The 20,745-nt window shown below is 35.8% G+C and overlaps 1 protein-coding gene across 4 annotated transcripts in view; it reads right to left on the bottom strand.

Annotated features, from left to right (window-relative positions):
- Window positions 1–216: 216 nt before the first annotated feature.
- Window positions 217–20,745, bottom strand: part of LOC121866494 (fat-like cadherin-related tumor suppressor homolog) — a 205,712-nt gene continuing 185,183 nt past the window's right edge. For 2 of the 4 annotated variants that reach the window (XM_042366219.1, XM_042366221.1), the window contains 10 exons: window positions 19,579–19,860; window positions 19,097–19,351; window positions 16,518–17,678; window positions 15,306–16,184; window positions 14,961–15,164; window positions 13,838–14,225; window positions 13,327–13,437; window positions 7,710–7,877; window positions 6,223–6,406; window positions 217–2,490 (listed from right to left, as the gene is read on the bottom strand). In XM_042366219.1, coding sequence (XP_042222153.1) covers window positions 2,094–2,490; window positions 6,223–6,406; window positions 7,710–7,877; window positions 13,327–13,437; window positions 13,838–14,225; window positions 14,961–15,164; window positions 15,306–16,184; window positions 16,518–17,678; window positions 19,097–19,351; window positions 19,579–19,860 — 4,029 coding nt within the window. In that variant the 3' untranslated portion in view covers window positions 217–2,093. Of the gene's footprint in view, window positions 2,491–6,222; window positions 6,407–7,709; window positions 7,878–13,326; window positions 13,438–13,837; window positions 14,226–14,960; window positions 15,165–15,305; window positions 16,185–16,517; window positions 17,679–19,096; window positions 19,352–19,578; window positions 19,861–20,745 lie in introns of those variants that run through there. The other 2 variants (XM_042366220.1, XM_042366222.1) reach the window with 2 other exon arrangements.

The following is a 20,745-nucleotide window of genomic DNA, read 5'->3' as shown; positions in this document are numbered from 1 at the left end:
CTTTTGCACTGAATGGAATTTAGGACATTCAGACAGGTTTGTTCATATGTATGAAAGTTTGTAAGTAGAGGCGATACTGTATTCCTTGAATAGAACCTTATTATATAATTCTGTTAAATATCATCTCTCTTACTACCAGGTATCTGTTTTAGGTGGTTATAGTTGGTCAACATTACAAGTTAACCGGTAACTGCAGGGTATACAAAGACATTATGATTACAAGTTATTACAAGTTTATTTACAAAATCTGTATAAAACATTAGCTGCCAAGGCAACCATACATTATCCATAAAACTGTTTTAATATAACCATTACTCCTGTATTAGTTCACATAAAAAATATGAATTCCTCCTTTACAGAGTACAGCTATTATCACAATTACTTCGGTTAGTACAATAACCTATCAGGAACGGAATGGTAAAGAGGATATGACAGCTTGAAAAAACAGCAAAAACAGAGTACACTGTATGTGGCATGACCAGCAACACCAAGCAGCAATCATTAACCCTAATATTAACTGTAAAATTACCAGAAAATATTTGAATGTAATTAAAATACCAGCAACTACTTCTGAACCATTTTTGCAGGCCTCGTCACACACACTTAATGATAAGTAAATTATGATAAATCTGAATCTCTAGTTACAATGCATGTGTTACACAATTGGATGATTAACCACAGTGTACAAAGAATTCCACTGATAAAGAGGAAGCCTTTTCTGGGAAGCTGTTTGGAGATCTGCTTATACTGGAATAGATTAATCAATTTATCATTGATATACAGTACATAAAGATTACATAAGAATTAAAAGGATTATACAAAAAGCTGTTAAATTCCAGTTAATCTTAAGAGTTGCAAGCTACATTCAGGGCAGTCAGGACACGGGCCGGTATCATACCACAGGATATCGGACATGCAGCAAGATGTCTCTCGTCAATGACCCGAATCTCTATTCTGCTCTGTTCAATTCAAGGACACTTGTGGACACAAGAAAATGATTGCCACCTTTGGCACAGGGGTAAATTGAAAAATGCAGTACACTTGAAAAATAAGAAATTTGTAATAAAATGTATTAAAATATTCTCTACAAATTTAATTGCACAACAGTTGGGTTAAGTTTTTAAATACCTTCAAAATAATATAAAACAAATGTATTAATGATAGTATACCATCAACAATGAAATGGGTTTAGAGTACTAAACTGTCGTCCAAATGGTGATAAAAACTACATAGAGATTGCTAAATGTCTAATACAGACTAATCGATCATTCAGCCAAAACTGTGATTGGTTACATACCCAGAATCCTCACAGGCAGCACAACATACCTGAAAAAATCTAACCCTGTCTGTTCACACTGCAAAAAATATAAACATTCTGTGGAACACATTATGTAAATTATATACAATGACAACTTTTTCTATTTACACATTTATATACACAGCACTCTTACATGGCCCAGTCAATGCCAGCAAACTGCTATATCTGCTAGCTATTTTTGCACAGTTCACTGCAATAGCACCATAGACCTTGAGAATCTATATATTCCAGGGAGATATCTCCAACAGTCACTTCCTGGCTCACAAAAACTATCATCTCCAGTGCTATAAAGTAGGTCTAACTTACTGACACTTCATACATAGGAAGTCCTTGTTTTTCCTTTAACAATTAAAAATTGGCACTTTGCCCAAGGAAATCACAATTCAGGTTCACACAAGAAAATATCAGAACCATTCTCTGAGTCATTATATGAATTAATGAAAACCTTGGGATGTTAGGCACACTGGAAGATATACATAAGTTATATGAACCCTTATTTTACTTAATCAGCATACAGGCACTAGGAAATGGCAGCTGAAATATAAATGAGAGTCCTGTTATTGTCTGTATGTCACAGTTTAATATAGTATTTTTCCATCACTCTAGGCTTGTTTGAGAAGTTTCTAACCGGTCTTTTGATTTCTCAAATATAAAAATACATATTTCCTACTGTTTTGTTTGTGCATTTCACTCAAAATATTTGAAGTCTATTTAGACATCCAGTCCAATTTTGAAGACTGCAAGAGATATGAACAGTTTTAGTGGTACTTAGTATTTATTTCTTTGTTTTATCATCATTTTCAAATTCCGAGTTTACTTCTGAGTCCTCAATATCACAGACATTATCCAGGTCTGATGCAGATGTATTGGAAGCTGCACCCCCCCAAAGGGAGGCTCCCTCCTCTTCATCCTCCATACCAGAGATCACAGACATGTCGCCTCCAAACTCGCTGAAACGTTTTACAGTATCATGTCTGCGATTACTGCGGATTCGGTATGGAGAATAAGTGACACCATTACGATCCTCTGGGAGATGACTGATTGGTGGAGGCTGGTAGTTTATGCTGTAAGGGTCATCAAATGTGTTTAGTAGCTTGCTTCTTTCATCTTCTGTTTCTGTTTCACTGCCAATTTGGTAATGTGGAAGGTATTGGTTGGGGTGAGTCTCATATCTGAAGAGAAAAAATGTGGGTGTTTCATGATATGTGTTTGGCGATTATTTCAATTTATAGTGTATGCCAAATGTTGTTCATTAGTAATGCAGGAAGAGAATTAGGCCTAGTTTCCCCTTTGAACATAAGAATGAGAATGAAAAATAATCAGCAGAAAGATTTAAGGTTTACACCTTATTCAACTCTTTCCTTCACTGATGATTAGTTGACTGTAATCCTAGATAATCATCAATAATCTCTGTTGCCCAGTCTTATTTCTACTAGGATTAGATTACTCTTGTGGCTATGCATTGTCATGTTTTTTACTGTTAGTGTAAGTGGATGGCAAATTATCCATCTATTGTGCAAATAAAGAAGGGAAACTGAATTGTTTAGATATTATATACCTGTACATGGAGCACATGTATAGATAATGGTTTTTTTCTATGCTAGCACACAGTTCTACTAAAGTATTTGAAACTTGAAATTGAAGTTAGTATTCTGCAAAAATAAAATGTAAATAATAAGATATTCCTCATGTTAATTACTGTACTAATAATAGCCAAATATTACAGTCCATGTAATTAATCTCCAATATACATAAAAATCACAAGGCTAGGCAAAATTTAAGACTTAAGAGTCATAGCTCTTTCTATTTTTAACTTGGATACTGAAAACTTACACATGCTAATTAAAATATTTACTTTTAAGTTGACTTAGCTGACCAAGACAGAGAAAATGCCATCTTTCAACAATAAGAAAATATATGTCATATACTGTGTATACATAAGAGTATATATAATTTAGATTTCAGTGGAACATGGTCAAAACTACACATGACTAACTACTTTGAAGGATATGGAAAGATTTCTGCATGATTTGATATAAGTGAAATGAAAGAATGAACCAGAGGAAGAATAAAGATGTAAAAATGAATACAATTAAGAATGTATGGAGAGAAATCTCTGGGAAATAGCATGGCTATAAAACTATATACTGTACAGGTACAGTTTGATAAAGCATTAGACTCAAAGAAGACCTACAAAATGGATACAACACTGAGAACATGAACCTTCTATGAATGAAGAGTGAAGTTTTCCGAGAATCAAGATTCTTCTTAACTCCACTGATTGGTTCTATGATCTTTTTTTATGACCCGACACCCTCCATAAGCAAATACTGTTTCACAACTCTCAAGACATTAGTAATTGAGACTAATTCATTAATTAATTCTGCTGTCCCTGTCACATCATAGTCCCTAAAGTTATCTTCTGGAGCATGAATAGCCATTTGAAGTAAAAAGTGTGTGCCCATCCCGCCTGTGAACAGGGTTGGCCATATTGTATTCCTGGTTTCATTCCTTCAGTTCAGCCACTCCTCCATATTGTGTGGTTAAGCATTCTACTTACTGTACTACTGCAGCCTAATTTAATGGTTAAAATGGTTAAGCAATCTACTTACTACTATGCCTAGTTCAATGGTTAAACAATCTACAGTACTTGCCACTTTGCCCACTTCCAAGGTTAAGCAATCTACTCATTATTATGCCTACTTCTGTGAATTATGTAGAAGTCAGATGATACTATATTTTACTGTACTGTATTTATAATGTATAAATGTTGTATATTGTATGTATATGATAAAATTGGCAGTAAAATGTAATGAAAAAGTATTTGAATCATGATAATACTACATAATACAGTATGTACTGTACTGTACAAGCAACAGTACATAAAAAATTAAGTATCAACATCTACAATCTGAAATATGCTGCACAAGAAATGGTAATATTAATAATAATAATACAAAAAACAGTACAGCAATAATAAAAAGCTTCATTACAGAAATACCTATACCCTACTGTACAAACATATGAGAGAAAAATATAAAGGTACGTACTTAAAAATGGAAAATTTGCAATAAGATTAGAATGATTTTCTACAACAATATTTCTTTACAATATACAGTACTTTGAAATTTTCATTGAAATGCCAGAATTTTTTTACACCAATGGAGAACTTCAAAAATTAAAAATATTTCAAAACTTCATCAAATGATACTGTACTGATCATATTTGCAGGACTATAAGAGTTATCAACTGTTGTTTGTGGGAATATTATTTCGTTCACTCTAGAAATGATATTTCTTGTTATGTTATCATAGGTAAATGCACGGTTTATATAATTTGTTTATCACTGTGTCCATCACCGTTTTCAAATTAGACTACAAGATATGTATTTCTCCCATACGTACTGTATTTTGATCGTACGCTTGGCAACGGGAGCGTGGAAGTAAGTGAGTTACCACTAGTTAGAGCATCATCTGCTGTTGTAACTCTCCTCCCTTCCTGCCATATTTCACTGGATTCATTGTTATGATTAGTGTTTACTGATATAATCGTGCTTAGTGATTAATCATGGCACTGTAGCCAGGTTAGACTCATCACTGTAACCACAAGGCTACTGGACCAAGCTGCGAGATGGCTATTTTTCAACTTGTATTTTTGGGTAGATACTGTATATGTAACTTTCTTCATTTATTTTTACTCGGTTACATGTACATACCATCCTACATACACATTGTGAAAAAAGTAAAAAAATAATTGTCCTACAGGCAAACACGTAAATGGAATAAACATTTCTTTGCACACGAGTTAGTTGGCTCAGTGTCGGGGGGGGGAGACGGTCACAGTGTAGGTGGGGATGGGGGGGGGGGCTTTGCTAGGGAATCGGTGTCCCAGCTGATCTTCGTTACTATGGTGAAACTAGGAGTGTTTGCAAATGGCGACTGTGTTAAACTTTCATTTGGTTTTTATTTACTGATTTTGCAATACAGAATTACTTTGGGGTAGTATTTTTATTTATTCCTCACAGTTACTGGTACTGTATTGTATACAGTATATTATTTTAAGAAAACTATGGCTACTGGAGGAAAATTCACAAAAGTTTTTTCCTAAATACTCCCTGCCATAAAATATGGTACTATATTTTTGGTGTTTTTTATATAATTTAGTCTTTTTTATACATTTAGTACATTTACCATAGGCTGAAGTAGCATTCATATTTTTTGCATTATTATTGAAAAATTAAACAATAACCTGGGCCCTTAAGAAAGTGTTTGGTATCCGTAAAGGTGGTGAGAAGGTTAAGCCCAAGACCTTATCAGTGAACTAAAAGTAAGTGTACATTACTTTGTGTACATTACTTTGTCAGATTACTTTTGATTAAAAACATGTATTTCTTTCATAAAAATTGGATACATTGGTGTTGTACTTGTTTTCTGTTTAAAATGGCAGTGTTTTTAGAGAAGTTTCCTCTTAGGTGGACAACCTCTATCATGGATACCCCTTCCCCCCCAATTAGTCCACCTTAGCAAGGTTTTACTGTACTGTACAGTATTTTTTGTTATAACTTACTGATTGGTATTATTTTCATTTATTCCTCATATTTACTGGTACTGTACTGTATATATTATTTTAAGAAAACTATGGATACAGGAGAAAAATACACAAAAATTTTCTAAATACTCCCTGCTAAAATATGGGATGCGTTTTATATGGCCGTGCGTCTCATATGGCCATGCGTCTTATATGGCCGTGCGTCTTATATGCCGTAAAATATGTTATGTTACTATGGAGGGCATCAATATCAATGCATGCGAGGAGGCAAATGTTAGCAGAGGGTTTTTGCAGAATATGGCATCAAATGCAGTACAAGGTTTACTGTATACTTAGTGACAATTAGAAAAGCTTACCTTTGGGGCTGTGGAGTGAAGAGGGAGGTGTCTGATTCAGCCCCGGCATCAGAATTAGGATCGAGAAGCTGGGAGGTATCCATATCAGGCCGAGATTCAAGTTCAAACTCTGTATCACACTCACTGATGAGCTCATCAGCAGGCAAAGTTTCCATATCACGGCCAGGATCTACAGGGCCCTCAACTGCAACCAAAGAAAAGATAAAATGTAAGTTTGAAACTTGTTCATATGAGAAAGTTTAAGATTACTGTACATCAACCTGCATTGATACCTATTTCGCATTCTAATCTGCTCATATACATTTCAGTGATTTGGTTCCTTGGGATTATCAATTGCTTCTTTCTACAATGCTGCAATGGCAAGTACACCACTGCCACCTGGTGTTTACATGATGAGAATGCATTCAAACTGGGGTGATGGAGTGACGGTCTGCAGGGTAGCAGAATAAACAAAGTCACTCTACACGTTAGTAACACATATGATACTTGTTGGTTGTAAGTGGTGGGGGAGGGCATGATGCGTAATAATGACCACTACAGCGCCAGGCACAAGTGAACAGTTTACTTGTATGTATCATGGATTTTCATAATTTTTTTTTTCTTGTAAAAAATAACTTTGGTTACAAATATTTATTATAATAAGTGGAAATCAGTGACATAAACAGCAAACATGTCAAGTAAGTTGAATGGTACTGGGGAACTTTTTTTTACATGAGGAGAGCGCTGCTTGGCTAAGAGCGTACATGGGTAAATCACTCTCATTGGCGGAGAGGCTGTAAACAAGCATGGCCGCTGTCAGCGAGTCCCGAATGTTATCTTGTAATATGGATTTAAATTTTTTTTCTAGTAAAATATAACTCCAGGAGAGGACCAAAGAGCTCTATGACAAATCAGCATTATGGGCTAAATAAGGTATTACTGTAATTATTTGTGATAATTTGGACAGGAATGATCCATTATTTTTTACATTGATGGACCTGTGTCCATAATATATGAACCCAGTCCGAACGGATTAGAGTGTCTGTTAAAGCCGAAGTCCGTTATAGATGGTGTCCGTTATATTGGGGGTTTACTATACTAACGTTTCTACAATTTAGGTACACTCGCAACAAAAAGTATCGGTGCATACTGTAGTGTGAACAATTTGAGACCAGTGATGATAGGTATTGGGAAAGGCGAGTTGTTCCAGCCGTATATTGGCAGCCCTGATTGTCAGCCATATGGCAACACCTAGTGGAGAGGGGGGGGGGTTATGAGGATACACTTACCAACCTTCCCGACATATCACAGTGCATAAGTATCGTTTCGGAACTCGTCGATCTCACCCTGCACCGATACTTTTTGGTGTGTGTGTACATGTTTATATTTGGTTAATACTTCTCATACAAACATTTACTGATAAAAGTCAACACCAGTGCTACAGTATTTTACATAAACAAAAGTATTAGGATTACCTCATACAAATCAAAGATTTATAGAAAACCCACCTGGTGGCATCAAAGGTTGGTTTTTTGTTGGTTCCACTACTATAGACTCATTTGATTCATTGGAATGGTATGATGAAGAATCTCTCACTTCACCTCCAGGGACCTCCATGATGTTAGGAAGTGGATTCTGGGATGGTCGCGCCCAATCTGAGCAATCCCAGTGGTAGCCTGCCACCACATAGACACCAGACACTGGTTAGTCACAACAATTCACAACCAAGTCAGCCCTCATCATCTCACCATTTGCAAGATTTAGATTTATCGCAATTTTAAATAACTATAAGTTTGTTTTAAATCCAAGGATCTATTTGAATATTGCAGCTATAATTTTATTTATTCTGTAATACAGTGCTTCAAATTTAGTAAATATACAGTAATTCTATAAAGTAGATTAAAGAGGGCTAACTGTACACAAACAACTATCCATCTCTTACATGCAGACACACTGGCTTGTTGAGCATATAATTTTTATTTTTAAAAATCCTGGAAATGTATGGTAGTTTAACTATAGCATTTACCTTTCATCTCAATAATAAATACTTTGTTTCAAATTCAAAAGAGAGGAACTGAAGAGTGTGTGTCAATATATGAAAAAAAAAGTAATAGTGACAGGTAATGCAGATGCAAAGTCTGGACATACAAAGAGAGCAATACTTTGTACAGCATGTGAATGAAGAAAGGGTACTGGACTTTGTATACAGATTTTTTTTTAGTATTACTAACAATGATCACATGCATAAATTCACTTGGCTTTACATTATGATATGATAACATTAAACAAAGAATATTTGTGGGCTGTATTACTGTGGTCAGTAATAAAGGGTAATAAACACGTGAGTGATATGCAGCTTCAGTGGTGGATTGTCTTGAGGCCCAACAGTCTTAAACAGTGGATTGTCAATTGTCATTACAGTGAGGGAGTGTCAGGAATGATAAAGAACAATTTAGGAGGAAGCAACAAGAGGGTTATGTCAAGATGCACTAGCATTAAGCTAAATTTACTTCTGACTAAAGATTGTTAAAGAAAGGAGTTGGAGCAATATAAGGATTGTGTTATAAATACAGTATAGTAAAAGAGACCTTGAATATTTAAATCAAAGCATATACATGTACGGTATGTGGGTTATGTCGAGAGGAAGAACAAGGTGGAATGGAATGGCAGAATTAGGTAGTGAAAACACATTAAAAGAGAAGAAAGATGCTTATGAGGTGATATAATAAAAAGTTAATCAATGACAAATCCACAGAGCTAGAAGAAAGAGAGGAACACACAAGGAGAAAGCTCACAGTTCTGGTTAAGAGACTAATTTTCATTTTCTGTCAGACACTTATCTTGGTTTTAAACACTCATGAAGCAAGATTTACTTGTTGAATGATTAATGTCAATTATAAAAAAAGATGATTTTGTAGGAAAATTTATTACTATATTCATAGGTATAAGTTCAAGAGAGCTCAACTTAATTCCCATATGTAATTATTGCAGATATTGCCAATTTGGTCTGGAATAAAATAAAAAGGAGCACTCCTATTAGCAATACTCAGGATACGTATCACCCTTTGAAATAAGAAAACATCAATTATAAAGAAGAAAAATGGTTTGCCCATTATTTCAAAATCGATATTTGCTCCCAGACCCAAAAATAAAAATTTGGACAGATTTTCCATATTTTTTTTTTTAATTTTCAGAAAATGCTCCTGATTTTCAACCTCAGAATTTGTTCCCAAACCTGGAATTTTTGGAATTTCCTGAAAAATTCCGAGCAAATTTCAATTCTGGCTATTGGAGAGTTCCAGGTTTGAGGGACTCCAGCTAACGGGATATTACTGTACTGTACTTCTAAATTTTTCTCATTTGGCTATTTCCTCTTCGATCAATATTGTTATCCTTTTGTGTGTGATATCGAGTCACACACACACACACACACTTACAGGGTACAAAAACAAACACATGTACAAAAAAAACATGCACGTACAAACACACACACACACACACACACACACACACACACACACACACACACACGCGCGCGTGCACGCATGTACAAACACACACATTATCTACAACACTTTTATTCTCCCCAAATTAACGTATGCGTCACCAGCCTGGTCGTCTTCTCTCAACTCTACCCAACAACGTCAGCTAGAGAAGGTACAGAAAAGGGCCTGCAGAATCATGTTCGGCGCAGACTACTCCAGCTACAACAACACCCTCTCCACCCTGGAAATGCCATCCCTCAGTGACCTCCACCACCAAGCACTAGCAAGGTTTGGCAGTGGACTAATGCACCATCCTCGTCATGCCACCTCCTGCCACAGGCAGTCCCCTGCTCACCTCGCGCAGTCCGCTACTACAACAAAATTCAGCCCATAAGAGCCCACACTGATAAATATAAGAATAGCACCATCCCATCTATTGTTAAAATAATAAACAACTCCTGATTTATGTACTGTACAGGTCTGTAAATGTATTGAACGCATATGATTATGTCTAAATCACATTTAAGTTTGTATATTTTCAGCCACCAGCTGCAACTCTATTAATAAACCGTTTATTATTATTATTATTATTATTACACACACACATGCACCTAAAAACAAACCCACATATACACAAATGATATTTATTTCAGAAACCTTTAAAAATTACAGTAAAGGTATTATCCCCCCAAAAATGGAATATTTGACCCTAGGAACTTTCCAATACTGTACCATGAAAATAAAATTCAAAATTCTGAGAAATTGCAATAAACCTCTCCATTCTGGGCATTCAAATGAATTTTCGAGAGATTGCCTTATGCACTGTGCGTGTGGGTGGGCCAGTTGCATGGGAAACTTAGGTCATAGGCTCATAGTACTCATTCACTGTGATTGGTTACTACTGTACTGTCATGTGACTGCAAGGGTTACCTATGGTTGGCTGATGTATCTCACAGGCCACCTCCTCAAACTCTATTATCATGATGTGCTTAGTTCATTGTCTGCTGCCATTGTACAAGTTTGCCAACTCATTCGTTGCTGTTTTCACATACGATCTGTGTTGTGCAGTACAGTACTGTACATTACTGTCCCAGGATACAACTAGCCAAGAATACCGATAAAGCAGTGTCAAGACGTAAAAAGTGATTAGAGTTACATATACAGTACTATACAAGTATCCCCCTATTTATGTATGATGGGGTTACGTTCCTGAAAAATCCATCACAGGTCGAAATATTGTAAATCAGGATCGTTTTAACATGGAGTTCAATGCGATATGTTCTCGGCCAATCCAACAACCACACGTACAAAAAAAAAAAATCCTACACCAATACCATACCTACAACACAATTCAACAACACTCACCATATCATTAAGAACAAGCCTGGTCATCATTACATGTCACTTTTGAGGCTGAGGGGACTCTTCAAGGTGGAGTGGAGATGTCACTCTTGACTCTCACAAAGCCTCTAGGGCAGTGGTTCTCAACCTTGTTTGCCCCATGCACCCCTTTCACCATATGTCAGAATGTCATTCCCCCCTCCTTTCCAAGATTGTCTGCCTCAAAAAGTGCATTCCAAATAATATGCATATAATGCTGAAAATCCTTTATTTTTTCCATATTAGTATCAGTTCACCCCCCCCCTGAAAACCTGAGGGGGAAAATTCCCCCCTGGTTGAGAACCCCTGCTCTAGGGAGTCTCATGCCACTTCACGCTTCACCTCCAGAGACAGAGTTTTCCTGGGTGCCTTGGTCTTCCCAGACATTTTCAAAGTTACATTGCTCACTTCAGTCACAAAAACAGAGCGAACGATGATAACATTGTTGTGGCCAACACTGCTCACATGTTTACAACAACAGAGGAAAAGCACTTTACAGTAAAAAAACATAGCTAAAATAACTTCAGTCCCCAAAATAGAGTACAAAGTAAATGTTCATGGTGTCCTCTCACTGTAAAGTAAATAACCCCAAAAAACCACTGATGATAAATAACAGCACTGATACTGACTGATAATTGTTGAGCTAAACAATCACGGCCATGTGAGATCACGCTGGAACAAAGCTTGGCACTGTCGTACAATGGGTGGCTGCATGGCAGCGCGTGAATAGACAGCAGCTGACAAGTGCACCGAAAGATGAGTGTGTGTTGGCCTGATGATAACCATTGTTCATGCAGATTGTTTACATTGTATATAGGGGGTAGCCTTAATACATCACCAGCATTAAAGCAGAATATCGTAGATAAGTAGATCGTAAATTGGGGGATACCTGTACTGTGCATTCAATAAGTAAGAAAGAACCATACATACAATACTGTAGAAAGCAGTTGGCAGTGTATGCCTACTGTAGCCTAGTGTGTAAGGGGGGGAGGGGTGTACAGTATACAGCATGTGTATGCCAAAAGCTACAGAAAAAAAAAATGTGACATCAAGGGGCCAAGGAGAGGCACAGCAAAAAGACTTACAATAAAAGAAGAATTTGACATCATGAACAAACTGTAAAAAAATGTGCCTGTAAAAGTGATAATGGAGGAATATGGAGTGAGTATGTCTACTTTTTATGATGTGAAGTACTGTATGTCAAAGAAAAGATGGGTTAAGGGAAACAACAGTGTGACAGAAGATCATGTAAAACTGCAGTAACAAAATGACCTAAATGTAATAGGGGTGCAAAAGGCAACACTGTTTAATGCTCTTTTTTCTAAACTCAGAGTTTATAGTAGGTTACAAAAGTATGCTATTCAACATACATTTTCCTTTTACTCTTTGTGCCTCAGCCTTAAAAAAAATTACCATAATTTTTTCATACCATCTCATCCAGTTGCTAATACTGTATACCCGGTACTGGCTTCACTCACACTCATTCAAAATTCTAAATGTCAAAATTTGCCAGTCATTTCATGGTTCATGGACTTACATATGAACTAACTAAGCACTCTCATTAAAAATGATGATGATCTGGTATGAACTTATATTAAGATTTTTAAACAAACGTCATATCAATGTCAAGGAATACTGCCATTTTACCTTATGTGTATCATGTTATACGTAATACAGCATTATTACCATTAACTAAAAAAGTCCATTTAAAAGAGGTGTTCACTGACTACAAATAATAAAAACAAATCTCACGCATTTTACTTTCTAGAGACAATTGGTCAAAAAGGTTTTAATTCTAACATATCTGAACTAATTTGCAATAATCTATACATACTGTCCTGGATGTATTCTGTTTTAACTAACTTAGCCTTACAAATCACATTAAGAAATTAATTGGCTGTAGCTGCACACTTAGAGTGAGAATCACTAATAACCTATCAAGCTGCTTGCTTCAGACACCACACCATTTTATAAGACAATTTACATTCTTTAACAACTTCCCAGCAGTGAAAAATTTTCACTGTTTATTTATAGTCTGTTTTTAAGGATAACTACCTTTAAAATACCTTTATGGATGTAATGCTGCAGGTGCTGGCATATATCAAACTAATCCAAAAACAAGCAAAAACATGCAAATACAGTAACATAAAACTTTATGCAACTCAAACACACAACAAATGTAAGATGCACATCATAAAGTGTGAGCTCATGCCAAGAATTTACATGAAAACCTGGGACACAAAAACTCTTATCATCTCACCTGGCAGATCATCCACTGATGTCCCTGAACGTACACTGGCATCATCCCTGGTGCTGCCGTCTACACTTAGCTTCTTGAGGCTCAAGTACTCACCCTGGCGGAACTTTACATCTGCCAAGAACAAGACGGTTGCCTTGTGTGATTGACAGATTGTTGTAACATAAACAACATCTAAAAACCTTTATATAAAATAATGACAGGTTCTATGGAAGTGAATTAGAAAATAAAATACAAAGATGGGTCACCAAAGTAATGCAAGCAAAATTGAACATAACAGAATTACTAACTTCAGTAATTATTTGAAACATAAGGATTCATAACTTTTCTTATACCGTAATGAGTCTGTATGAAACGCACTTCAGTGACCAACTAATAAATTTAATAAAAATTCAATGTATTACTAAAAAAAAAAAAGTCTACATGTGGTGTCAGCTGTTTTAGTAAAATTCAATGTTGTAATGTTCTTGTATAAATCCTCACCCATTTGCTACAAAACACACAAAATACAAACCATTCTGAATCTTGTTATTCTCATAGTAGGTGTCCTTCAGATTATGTGCAAGTGCATCCTTCCAGGGCTTGTGCAAACTATCAGTGTCAGCAGCTGTGGTAGTACCTGGGGAGCACATGGTCGAGCCCAAACCAGAACCCACCATAGAACCCAAAGTGGAGCCCCGGGGGGTTCCCAGGGGATTAATCTGGGGTGTGTGGTGGTGATAGAGGCTGTTGGACTTGGATATGTTTTGGACAAACTCCCGGGGGTATTGAGGGAGGTTCTCTAGCTCATCTCCAGCTGAGCCGTAGCTACGGATGGTGTCAAAGTTGTTTAGCGGCATGTACGCAGGTTCACTAGGACTAGTGGGGTAGGAGTCGGGGCGAGGCGTGCAACCGTGCGGATTCTGCAACACATACAAGCCAACACAACAGTAAGGCACAGCCAACACAACACTCAGAACCTGACTGGGGCTGCTCAGGAGGAAGGGTAAGCCATCAAAATACAGATTTTTAAACTAAAAACTGGTAATTGTTACATATTTTAATCAAAAGCATTAATTTTCATTGATGGTTTGCTAATTGACAAGAATGGGTTTGCATTAAAATGCTCTTGATAAAGAATGTAACAAGGTTTACCAAATTACATTAAGATGACTAATTTATATGCTTACATTTTGATGAGTTACCATAATGTTAGTTGGGTCACTCTAAAAGAACAAAAACCATGAAAATGTCCCAGAACTTATTGAAATGCATGTGAAAATAATTTTCAAGCCTATAGCACATGCACAGCTTCTATCAAATAATAAAGAGCTAATATGCCAATACGGTGATGAAAAGCAATATCTAGCAGTGAGATCTACTAATGATATTTTAAAGTGTGATTTAAGATATTTGCATAATGCTACCAAAATACAGAAAGCATAAGAATTATGAGTAATGTCTTTATACTCTTTATATTTACCAAAGATGTTACTAGCTTCAAAGATTACCACAGGTGCATTAAAACATTGTTTAACCAGATTTTTAGTGATATTATTACCTGAGTACACTTCCACAATCATGAGAACACACACACACATATCAGCACACAGCACAAAATCCTGAATAGGGTGCTTGAAAGCTTCATTTATATTTACCTGGGAAGCTTCCAAGTTGCTCATTTTTGAATTTCGCTTATAGATGTTGTGGTTATCTGTATTTTTGGGTTTCAGAATGACGTGATTTGTCTGTTGAATTAGTTGCCGTCTTCGCGCTGCTCTTCTTTCTCGACAGTGCATTGCAAGAACAATTATTAGGCCTAAAATGATGACGGCTACAATGCCAATAACTATGTAGATGATCTGAAAAAAAGTATTTAAAAAATGGATTATGCAGATAGGAAATGTTTTTGGATTGCTTAAAACACTAACCGTTTATCATGTTATACAAGAATATGCAGAGATAAATTATAACAACTTTAAAACTAGATTTTGAAGACATACCTCTTCTATGCCAATGTCAATAAGAGGTCCTATGTGTGAATCACAGTATGTTCCAGTGGCATTCCCTGGACACATGCATCGGAAACTACCATAGGAATTGATGCAAGTGCCACCATTGTGACATGGGTTCTTTGCACACTCATTGATATCAATGTTGCAGTATGCACCAGTGAATCCTCTGCACTTACAGATTGGTCCTGAAATCCCCTCTTCACATATCCCCCTATTTAGGCAGGGATTGGGATTACAATACATGTATTGACAGCGAAGACCAGACACTCGAGCTGGACATTCACATCTGTAAGCATTTTCAACATTGACACAATGCCCATTATTCAGACAAGGCGATGATGCGCAGGGATTAGAGTCCAACTCACACCGTGAACCTTGAAAACGGGGGTGACATTGACATATAAAAGATGCACCTCGCTCTTCACATGTGCCACCATTAAGACATGGATGGGCACCACAAACACCAGGAGGCTGCAATGCTGTTTGACAGTGAGGTGCTACATGAGTCAGGCCAGTGAGTGATGCAACTTTGGTGGTAGTTGTGTGAGTCAGAGGCAAGGGAGTATCATCGACTCTAGGGTCATCTACACAACCTACAAGTCCTTGGCGTGGGTCCTGTGCTCCTGCCCAAGGTCGTACTTCTGCTCCTAGGTATAAATGTGGTGTATCAAGATTGAGCAAGTCTGATGATCCTGGTGAAGCTCCTTGTCCACGGTGTTGACCATCAACTGTTAGTTCAGCAGTATTGCCAAATCGTTCAAGATTAACATGATGCCATTGGCCATCATCAACACGCAAAGATGTTACGGCTACCATTCCTTCACCACTACCAAGGTCCCAGCGATAACGCAACTCGCCTCCTTCCAGCTGAAATAAGAATGTTCTGTTAATTAGACAGATGACCTGATAGTTGAAACATATATCAAGTAATTCAGCTGTTACAGTATTATGAGACAGTTACTAGAAAAAAAAAAAATTATATATATATATATATATATATATATATATATATATATATATATATATATATATATATATATATATATATATATATATATATATATATATATATATATATATATATATATATATATATATATATATATATATATATATATATATATATATATATATATATATATATATATATATATATATATATATATATATATATATATAAAGAGAACATGTTCCTTATACCTCTAATATGCTGTAGTCAATCCTGCCTGCTGTAAACATCAGATTCCCAGATGGATGAAGTGTCCGGAACCAGAGAGAGAAGGAGAAGTGACGTTCAATGGGATTACGTAGTGAATATTGGGCATAACTCTTGCCTTTGAATGATAGTGGTGATACTGGGCTATAACATTCTGGACTATTTGCCTTGCCAATGCAACTGGACTTGTTTTGCTTACATGTAGCCCCTACCAATCCTTCAGGACATAGGCATACATATCCCAGTGTAGAGCTGTCTGGAACACAATTCTTGTATGATGGACAAGGTTTATAGGCACACTGGTTAACAACAATGTCACATCGAGCACCAGAGAAGCCATTAGGACATATACACTTGGATTCATGGCGATGATGAAGAGAAACAAAGCTCATAGTGTCGGTGGATATGGCTACCTGGTCATCATCAAGTGCAATACGTTCTTCACAATGACCATTTTCACAAGTATTTTCAGTACATTCATCTTCTACCACTCCAATTACCCGAAGCCCAAGAACTGATTCCAAAGTCTGACGACCAGATGAAATTTTCTTCCGAACCAAGTTCCTTGGATAGAAATCATAAGAAGACTTACGAACAACAAAAAGAATATCTAAATCTCCTTGTTCAAACACTGACTTTTGAACCGATTTTTTTTTATCTCTTCGCACTCTTGCATTACTGTTCTGCAAACTTAAAATGATTACATCACGGGATTTGGCGTTGAGAAGGTTCTTTACACCTCTGTGAAAACTACGTCTGTATGATAACAAGAATTCTTCAGGGTTTGCTCCTCCAAGTCGAAGGATAACGGCATTCTCTACCATATCATCGCTTATGTCAACAACGTCAACTTCAACTTCACTAAAAGTTGTAAACTTGCCATCAGTAACTGACACATTAACAGTATAAGTGCCTTCATCCAGACCTCCTTGGGCAGACAGTGTACCATCCTGTGGATTAGTACCGAAATATCTTGTGTTAACACCCAGCGGGTCAGGCATAATTGAGTATGTCAAGGTGTCATAAGGATCTTCATCTGCAGCTTTAACTTTACCAAGGACTCCTCCAAAGTATTCACCTGTTTGCACAAACACTGTCACTTGCAGTGGGAATACTACTGGATGATAACGGGACTCTTCAATTATCTGAAACACAAAAGAAATGGTGTTTATCTTAATTTTCCTCTCAACACTTAGATGAAATTAAATATTTGTTACCACCATATTTGGGGTGCTAAAGGGCTGAGTAATTAATTTCAATTACAGGCATACATACTTCGCTATTCGCAACCCCCGCTTATCTGCAATTGATATTTTAACCCCTATTCGATATTCGCAAATTAAAAATTACAATACCCAACAGTAATATTTCAAACTGGGTGGCCTAGCTGCAGCTCTCATATTCCTATGTAAGTCTACTTCACATAAGTGATTTTTTCCGCACATATGGTCCTATGCGGTTTAGAAAAGGAGCATGTGTGGGAGATGCTCATCCAACGCTTCAACCTATACAGTACACTACTTCCAAACCGTGGCAGGAAAAAATACGCCAAGCATTCTAGAATTTTTCACATGGCAATGGTAAATGCTAGTTAAAATGTTTAGTCACTTACAAATGTCATACACACACATGTGTAACTGTATATTTTCAGCCTTTTGGTTGACATGTTCTTTCAATAAACCATTAATTATTATTATTATTACACATACACACATGCATGCACGCACACAGTGTTCTTTTGTATTGTTTTTATGTTATTGTAGTTATTTTATTTCATGATATGGAGTGTACCTAAATATATACAAAATATATTGTTATAAAAAAATGAAGAGCATTGGTGTGCAACCATTGAGGTGGTGAATACAGAGTATAGTTGTTTACATATTCATTAAAGACATTGCATAAATGTACTGTAGTGAGTAGGAGTATTATTCAAATCATATTTTTTACTCAAAATTAATTTAAACTAAACTCAATTAATGTATACAGTACCTTTTCATTTTAACATCCAATTATTACTCCACAAATTATTCCTGAATGCCCTTCAGCAATAACATTGTGTGTCATATTATTTGGTTTCAAAATATACTAAAATTTCTATGTGATTTGTTCTTGGAATATTGTTATGAGAAACTGCTTTAGCATTTATTAATTAATTTGTTACTATTTCACAGAATTGTGTTCCACCTCAAAAAATTTAAAGCAAAAATAAAGCAAATCAGGTAGATGCCAGATACCACTTTCTGATTGAAAATTTCTAGAAATCGTGACATCATTCATTTTGACGATCGTACATCCTTCACAAAATCCTACTTTAACTAGAAACCATTTTCTCTCTTCCTGACACCCTCCTGCGATATTCCTTCTACAAACTGTGAACAGCCTCCATTTATCCCATACATTTGTAATGCATCCAACATAAATTTTTTATTGACTCTATCATGTTTATTTTTTTTTCCAAGTCAGTGAAGGTCATAAACAAATTCTTTTATTTCTCCAAATATCACTCATGGTTCTTAACTCGTTAGCTATGAATACCATTGCATCTGCATATAATACAGACCTTTACATCAATCCAGGTTTCAGAGTACAGGAGTGGACGACCATTGTCGTACACTCTAATCTGGAGACGATAATGGCCTTTCACTTTATGGTTGAACTTAGTAGCGGTCCGTAGGTGTCCATCTTGAGTAATGCGAAATGCTGTGTTGTCATTACCAGATATTATTTCAAAAGTGAATGGACCACCATTATGGGCAGCATCATCTTTATCAATCACATCAAATTTAAATACCAGATGGTTCACAGGTTTGTCTTCCTTAAAAGGATAGAAATAATGGAAACAATTAAAATTAGCTATAGTAAGGCATACAGTAGTAGAAAATAAACATTGTTATCCCATGATTTTCGCATATATACAGTATTGTATATGTATATATAATCTACTGGCATAAATTTATTTCATAGCAAAATATACAAAATATATGCAATTTTTACAAAACAAATAAACAAACAAAAACAATATAATAAGGTAATTTACCATACCTGGACATATGCTGTGTGATTTGTTTCCACAAAGATTGGTGGATTATCATTTGCATCACTCACTTCAATATTCACCATGACAGAGCCTGATCTCTGAGGGATTCCTTGATCAAGAGCAATTACTTCAAGGTTATATGATGCAACGGTTTCCCTGTCCAGTGGACCTGCCACTGATATCCAGCCAGATAACTGATCAATTCGAAACTGATGATTAGGGTCTCCATTGGCTATACCATAGGTAATCCTTCCATTTGCCTGACTGTCCAAATCCGTTGCTATTACCTAGAAAAGTGAATTTGAATTAATTAAAGTATTTTGTACTACGATTACAGACTGATCGTAAATATAGTACAGTATAGACAATTAGATTTTATAAAACAATCTACAGTACTGTACAAATAAAAGATGACCTTTAAGATTTTGTTAAGAAACTAATGGGAAATCAACTGTACTTCAAATCACACAGGCAATACAACATTCTAAAACAAATTTTAGACAAACCAATCATATTTCCAACTGGCTATGGAGTCAAAATTACTACCTAGATAGTGTTGGGCCGAGGCCCAGGGAGAAGTAACACACTGTACAGTACAGATACTTGCAACCATTGACACAAAATACTCAATCCCTAACTTTGGATACATTCAAATGCATAAATTTTGAATTAATTGTCCATTTTATTTATTAATTTTCAGAAATTCCTCCTGGTTAAATATCAGAATATGTGGATAAAATACAACTAGAAATCTAAAGGTATCTTAACATGAACATTTTTAAAAGAAATATCAAGAAATATCCTTGTTTAACAAGTGTTTTTTTTACTTCACACAAATTAAGATATAATTCAAATTATTTAAGAGTATCATATTTTTCTGATGGACTTATTATAAGTAAGGTAAAGAGGAGTAAAAGTTGTCATGAGTGATCAAAGATGAAATTAAACATATTACAGATATCTGCAAAGATTGTTAGTAAGAATATGTAAGTGAAATGGCATAGGAAAATATCATAAGACAGTCAACCTTTCTTGAACACATGTAACAAGCAAGCTCTCCTAAAACAACTTATATTACTATGATAGTATTTTTTTTAAATGCTTCATTATTTTTTAGTGCAAATTAACCTAAATATACAAGGGCTCCTAATTATATGTCAGGGATGTATTCC

This window comes from Homarus americanus, unplaced genomic scaffold, assembly GCF_018991925.1.
Source record: "Homarus americanus isolate GMGI-L3 unplaced genomic scaffold, GMGI_Hamer_2.0 scaffold16430, whole genome shotgun sequence".
In the NCBI taxonomy this organism is placed as follows: domain Eukaryota; kingdom Metazoa; phylum Arthropoda; class Malacostraca; order Decapoda; family Nephropidae; genus Homarus; species Homarus americanus.
Note: the sequence above shows the minus strand (reverse complement) of the source record. Positions and strands in the feature narration are given on the sequence as shown.